This window comes from Phaseolus vulgaris, chromosome 9, assembly GCF_000499845.2.
Source record: "Phaseolus vulgaris cultivar G19833 chromosome 9, P. vulgaris v2.0, whole genome shotgun sequence".
NCBI lineage: Eukaryota > Viridiplantae > Streptophyta > Magnoliopsida > Fabales > Fabaceae > Phaseolus > Phaseolus vulgaris.
In genome coordinates this window covers 8,603,492-8,610,310 of record NC_023751.2, presented here as the reverse complement: position 1 = coordinate 8,610,310, position 6,819 = coordinate 8,603,492, and the positions used below count along the sequence as shown (strand labels likewise).

General features: G+C 31.8%; 1 protein-coding gene across 1 annotated transcript; it reads left to right on the top strand.

Annotated features, from left to right (window-relative positions):
- Nucleotides 1-3,207: 3,207 nt before the first annotated feature.
- LOC137820901 (methylesterase 17-like) lies at nucleotides 3,208-5,941 on the top strand. Its single transcript, XM_068625223.1, has 4 exons — nucleotides 3,208-3,604; nucleotides 3,724-3,864; nucleotides 4,943-5,077; nucleotides 5,511-5,941. Exons 1-4 carry the CDS (start codon nucleotides 3,329-3,331, stop codon nucleotides 5,805-5,807), a joined length of 849 nt encoding a protein of 282 aa, XP_068481324.1. The 5' UTR covers nucleotides 3,208-3,328; the 3' UTR covers nucleotides 5,808-5,941.
- The last annotated feature ends 878 nt before the right edge of the window (nucleotides 5,942-6,819 follow it).

The window sequence follows — 6,819 nt, the reverse complement described above, 5'->3', positions numbered from 1 at the left end:
TTCATCCCTTAACCATTTGATACACCTTTTAAGGATAAAATCGTGATGGAGCTCTAAGGTCAATGACACTTTATATACATCTTCCTCCCTTAACCCTCCGATGCGCCTAAAGACAAAACTATGATGGAGTTTTAAACTCCAAAGCGAACAATACCTCATATGTGATCATTTACTAAACCAAATTTTCACTTTTGTTCAACACAAATCTTCTTAATGATAAAACAATCGCTTTCTTAAGCTCATTATAAGCTTAATCACCTATCAGTTGGATTAGATTTAGGCAATGAAAGAACCTGTTGTCAAACAAAATATTTCTGATTATATAAGAGGGATTATGGTTTGTTGATACCTTCACCACCTTCACAGATCCTCTATGAATCTCCTATCTCACAAAATGCAGTTTCACATCATGCTTCGTGATATACTTAGTTCTTTGAAAATTGTATGTTGTCACAACAGACGGTTACAACTTGGTCCTACACTTTCAGCTCTTTGGCTAGACCCTTATGCCACAAAGCTTCTATCATGGCAATATACTTTATCACAGTGGTTGACAAAACCACTACCTTATAGAGATTGACCTTCCTACTGATAGTAGCATCATATCAAATAACCAAATCAAAATATTACATCACTTTCTACTCTTCAATACACCATTTGAATTAATTAAACTTTAATTAAATAAATAATTATATTACCATTTACATATAAATTAATATGTTGATATCTTACATTTAAATATTTTAAAATTTGAACCCATATATTAATATTTTAAATTTAAACTTTGTATGAACCTAAACAAATTACTTCCAAATAAGTCGTGCAAGGGTGACACGACTTTAGTTCTAATTTCGAAGAAGTTGTGCAAGATTGACACAACTTCAATTCAAAATCAATTACACATAAGTCATGCCAATGTGACATGATTTTATTTCAAACCATGTTACTTTGAAATTGTGTCACTCAGGCATGTCTTTACTTAACTAAAAAGAAAATTTGACTAATCAAAATCGTGATAGATTGACACGACATTGTCTTCAATATTAAAATCGTACCACTTTAACACAATTTTACTTTAACATGACAAAAATCATGCTACCTTGATATGACTTTTTATAATAAAATTGTGCCAAATTGAAACAACTATCCCTTATTCGTAGTTTTTTTTAAAAATGAACTTCACTTTTGTAAAAAAGAGGACAAAATTACCCCACATTGATAAAAGAAGAAAAAAAGTTCGTCAACTTGCCATGGATAAACTCTACCTCCCAAATAAATTTTCAAAGTAAAAATTATGGTTGTGGAGATATCTAAAGATATGTTTAGTTAAGATTAAATGCAGAAAAGAAGGAAAATAAAAAAAAATGTTTTTTTTTAAAAGTGTTAAAGTAATTATTTTTTAAAACAAATAGAACTGAGGATAAAAAAAATCATGCAAGAGATAATTTGTGCTAAAATGTGCTCCTATGTTGACCTTTCTTCAATTTATTACACTCATCCCTTCTTGTTATGTTATAATGATAAAAAGATCATATTAACTTTAAAAATAAAAATAAAAATAAAATTTTAATTTACATTTATATTTTTTATTTAACTAAATGCAATAAAATAGTAGTTTTCATCTATGTTGTATTTGGTTGAGGGAGTCTAGTATGTGTATTGAATCATTCACGTTGATTTGTGATAATTGTAAGTATTTGGTACAAGTGATTTGAGTTGTAGGAAAATTCACAAGTGATAAAGTAAGATATGCTACAGAAAAAAAGTGAAGGATCTGTGAATGTTGTGTGTAAAAGATAAATCTACCTCCATTTGATTTTTTGAAATGATTTTATTTTTTGGGGATTCTTTATTTTTTAATTATTATTGTCAATTAATAATTAAATTTTAAAAAATAATTGATTGTCATTTTCTTGTGTAATATTTAAAAAGAATATTTTAAAGTATACATGAAAAATAACTTCAAGCTTACACAACAAAGAATCTATTAATTTTCATTAATTCAATCCAGTTAATTACATCTACATTCAACTTTTTACTCAAATTTAATATTTTTTAATTAAATTAAACTTGTTTACTTTCTGTTAAGTTATTTCCCAAATTACATCAAACGGATCCTCTCTTCAATCAAATAAAACATTAATTCAACCTACCTACGAAAGTCCTAATGGCCAGGGATTTTGTCGGAGGTTGACCTTTCGTATCCATTCATAGTGTGCCATTTAGTTTTTTTCAATCGCTGAAAATCGTGAAGCAAAATATTTCTTTTTTAATTTAAAATATTATTACTTTCGCATTAATTTGAAGCTTCTACATAATATTTTTAATGGTAGTGCTTAATTCCACGTGGCTTTGATGGATAGAAAATTAATGTCCCATTTACGACCCACTTTCATAATGGTTTGTTAATAACACATTATCCCTTGTAATGAAAAAACTCACTAGACTATGAAATTCTTCAGCAAAATTTATTTTCAAATAAAACCAAAAAATGTTTTACATTTACAATAATAAAATTTAATGAGAAAAGAAAGGATAATGTCGGCCAGCAATATCCTAATAAAGAAATATGATGGTAATAAAACAAATCAATGTGTCACAGCAATAAAATGGATGATTAATGACAGAAATTAATGTATATGCCAAAACAAACAAATGAAGTTAATGTGTCACGAGCGACCGATTCCACTCTCAAACGTAGTTCATAATTATGCAGTAAATAAAATACAAACAAAAATTCTTGCGTGGAGGAAACACCATTTCCAAAGCTAAAATCTTCTTTGTATTATTGCCTTTTCTTAATTTTAATTAATTAAATGGTAATGAAGTTTCTGTACCTCGTTCTTATGATATTCAAATTATTTGCTGTCTATTAAAATACCAGTTCAAGTTTATTAAAAAACGGTTTAAAAAGTAAATAAAAGAAAAAAATAATACCAATAATAACGTAAGAAAACCATTTTGCATTTAACGTAATAAATATTACTCCATCAGTTTTTATAATAAAAAAATTCCCTCTTGGGGTTATTTCCATCCATATCAGAACTTTGAAAACGTCTGCATACATCTGTGAAGCATAACTCGTTTTTGCTTAACACTGGCGTAAGGTGTACTCAGAAGATTGAAATTCTAAAAAATGTTAATATTAATATTAAAGAGTGCTTTTATGTGTGTGTATATATATATAAACCTCTGAATATTGGAATAATATTAAGAAGGAAAGTTAGAAAGATAAACGTCACTACTTGTGCTGACCCTTCAACACGTACTATTATTATCATATATATATATATATATATATGTTCTGAGCAACAAGGTTGAAAGAAAAATGATAGTGAAGGCAGAGAAAAGCATGCCTGAGGGAGTGAGGGAAGAAGGAGTTGGGTTGAAGCAGCAGCACTTTGTGCTTGTACATGGCCTAGGTGGGGGAGGTTGGTGCTGGTACAAAATCCGGTGCCTTATGGAGAATTCTGGCTATAAGGTGTCATGCATAGACCTGAAAAGTGGTGGAATTGATCAATCTGATGCAGATTCTTTGCTATCTTTTGATGATTATAACAAACCTCTAATGGATTTCATGTCTGCTTTGCCTGAGAATGAACAGGTGGTATTAATTGGTCCCCCCCTGCCCCCTTCCTTATGTCCCTTTCTCCACCTTATGTTATATGGATATGTGATTCCATAGAGTGCCATCACAACTCATCACTCATGTGGTTGCTATAGGTTATTTTGGTGGGGCACAGCGCTGGAGGGTTGAACATTACGCAGGCCTGTCACAAGTTTTCAAATAAGATCCGTTTAGCTGTTTATGTGGCAGCTACTATGCTCAAATTGGGATTCTTGACTGATCAAGATCTTAAAGATGTGAGTCATTTTCATAAACTTTCTCATCTGTTCTTATTCTATATCTGTAGATTGGTATCTTTTAAGATTGAATTTGAGTTCATTCTTCTATATGTATGTTTCTTTCTTGGTATTGGAGTTTGGTAGTATTTGTGCTCGAGGTGAATCGGTGTCTGGAATCTTGAAGGTTTCCAGCAAGGATGATGCCGATGCTGTGTTGAAATAATTGGTTGCCAACTGTCTTCACAAACAGATTGTAGATTTTAGTTCTTAGCCAACTCTGAGGCTCACTAAATCATGCTTCTACATACCTACTCTCAGTTTTCCCCCAAGGATAGCACCATGTGCAAACAAACCAGCAGCTGTTTAGCAATAGGAGAGTTTGTTTGTTCAGCATGAAAGGGACTTTTTTTCAATTGGGACTTCCTTTCTTTTCTCTATTTTACGTTATCCCCTCTTTTCTTTCCTTTCTAAAGGAGAAAATTCATATTTTTTATCCACTATTAGAGTTATTAATTTGGTCAATGACCTTCTCTACTCAGATTACCACCTTTACAGGCTTTGACAACGAAATACTTGGAATTTAATATTGATCAGTAAAAGGGGTAGGCATTCTGACCCGGGGTGTTTCTGGTTTATTTTATATTATGTCCAATTATTATTTAACAAATCTAACTCTAACCCAATCTCATAAAAGCCTAGAACTAGAGTGTGTACGAACAAAACAAAGCTAATTGTCTTTATTCAAAATCATTACAGCGACCTCTTCAAAGCTTCCCTTCTGTGCCTACTCTGGTTTATCAATTATCATCAATAATTGTGCGATATCCAAACTCCTATAAAATTGCAATCCTTGTATTAATGATTATAAGCAATCTTTGTTTGGAGACAAGAAATTGCCAAATCTCTTGCTTTCTTTTCCATAGATCCAAACTGTATGTTGGTAATATCGAATTTTCAATGTACCCCTAATGATTGAAAAGTAACAAAACTCAGGAGCCTAATTGCTAGAATTAATTATGACAGTAGAGTAGCTAATTTTTCTGTGTCAGGTAAATAGCAGATATAATAGAAAGTTTCTCTGGTTTGTAACAAGCAGGGTGTGCCTGACTTATCTGAATATGGGGATGTGTACGAGCTAGGATTCGGATTGGGACATGACAAGCCTCCAACCAGTGCTTTGGTGAAGAAAGAATTTCAACGCAGAATCATCTACCCTTTGAGCCCTCAAGAGGTACATTAATATCATAATTAATTAATATCTAACTACAAATGAAAAGAAGGGACATGCTACATTGCTGAAGCTATACTATGTAGCAATGCAATTGCATGCAGTGTACCTGTTTAACAGTATGTCACTTTCTCGGGGCATTAGGGAATAGGGTACCCCACATGACATGCTTTGGCCTAGTGTTAATGTCATCCTCAGCTTTGCCATATGTAGGACCATTTATGGCTATTCCTTTGAAAAGAAAAAAAGAAAAACACAGAATTATTCTTCCAAATGCAAACAACTTTTATCAAATATTATTTTCCTGGGCCAAATGTTTGTAGTTTTCCCAAAGTGAAAAAAATGAAGTGGGCATGTGCATGCAGCATATATGTATATATATATATAGTTTAACTGTGAGCATGTAGAAGGAATGAATAGTGGAATGATGGGCCAGGATTCAACCTTGGCTTCGATGCTGTTGAGGCCAGGGCCAGTGCTGGCATTGACGAGTGCGCAGTTCAGAGAGGATGGTGGCGAAGTAGTGGAGAAGGTGCCCCGCGTGTACATAAGGACAAGGCATGACAATGTGGTGAAGGCAGAGCAACAGGAAGCCATGATAAAGAAGTGGCCACCATCTACTGTGTATGAACTGGACACTGACCATAGCCCCTTCTTCTCTTCCCCGTTCCTTCTCTTTGGCTTGCTTCTAAAAGCTGCAGCTTTGGACGTTGGATTCCATGCTACTGCTTGAGGACTGCGCCTCCATGCTTTTTTTCTTCATTGTGGGAACTCAATTTACCAATATATGTATACATTATTTGTAATTATCATGAATAATGTATAAATTATCATCCTATCTATTTCACCCAATACTTGTTGGATCAATATGAGACCATACTTTATTTTATCTATAATTCAGACATCATGGTTTCAAATAAAGAACATACTGGTTTATAAAAACAGTTGGAGATAACAGAAAAGTATTCGTCAGAAATAATTGTAGATTACATATCCTAATGGTTTTTTAATTTTAGTTCCGCTTAAATACACACTTCAACATTGTATAAGGATCATTTTAGATTTATTTTCAAAATATACGAAATACATAAGTTGAAACATTCTTTAACTACAGATTACTTTATAAGATGGAGTTACATAACTCTTATGAAATAACCATACTAGTAAATATGTTGAAAAGTTCGTACTAAATAAATATATGACTAAAATTTGTTGTTTACCAACTAGTTTGGTAGGATTAAGAAAAATAATATTTATTTTATTTAATTTCTTTAGTATATATATTAAAATAGAGAAGGTTGATATTATTCGAATTGAAATGTAATCATCAAAGGCATTGTAAAAGATTTTTTTTGATGTTTAAGTTAGTAAGAACTAAAGTTATATTTTAGAAGTATTTAGTAAGAAAGAGATTGAAGGATTATTCACCGGATAATCAAGTTATATTTATAGTTTTTTGGACCTAGGTTAATATTCAAACATAGGTCGCTACTAGTTATTGGACTATTTAATCTGATGTAATAAAATCAATTTTCACGTCATTTTGAGTTGTTAGAATTCATTGATCGTTTTATATTCAATTCATTGAAGCAAGTAATTGTATCTCCAAATATCTTGGAGTAGGGTCTTATACAAGCTCTCCAAGTTCAAAATCCATGAATGATGTGTAAGTGACCATTGTTTGGGTTAACAAGCTTTAGTAATCATTGAGTTCAATATAAGTGAAAACTTTCAAGGTTGCATTT

What these genes read in the sequence shown, in the direction of transcription:
- LOC137820901 (XM_068625223.1), top strand. Translation starts at nt 3,329, where the DNA reads ATGATAGTGAAGGCAGAGAAAAGCATGCCTGAGGGAGTGAGGGAAGAA. An exon ending in CTTTGCCTGAGAATGAACAG is followed by an intron (nt 3,605 to 3,723) that starts GTGGTATTAATT and finishes TGGTTGCTATAG; the next exon opens with GTTATTTTGGTGGGGCACAG. An exon ending in CTGATCAAGATCTTAAAGAT is followed by an intron (nt 3,865 to 4,942) that starts GTGAGTCATTTT and finishes TGTAACAAGCAG; the next exon opens with GGTGTGCCTGACTTATCTGA.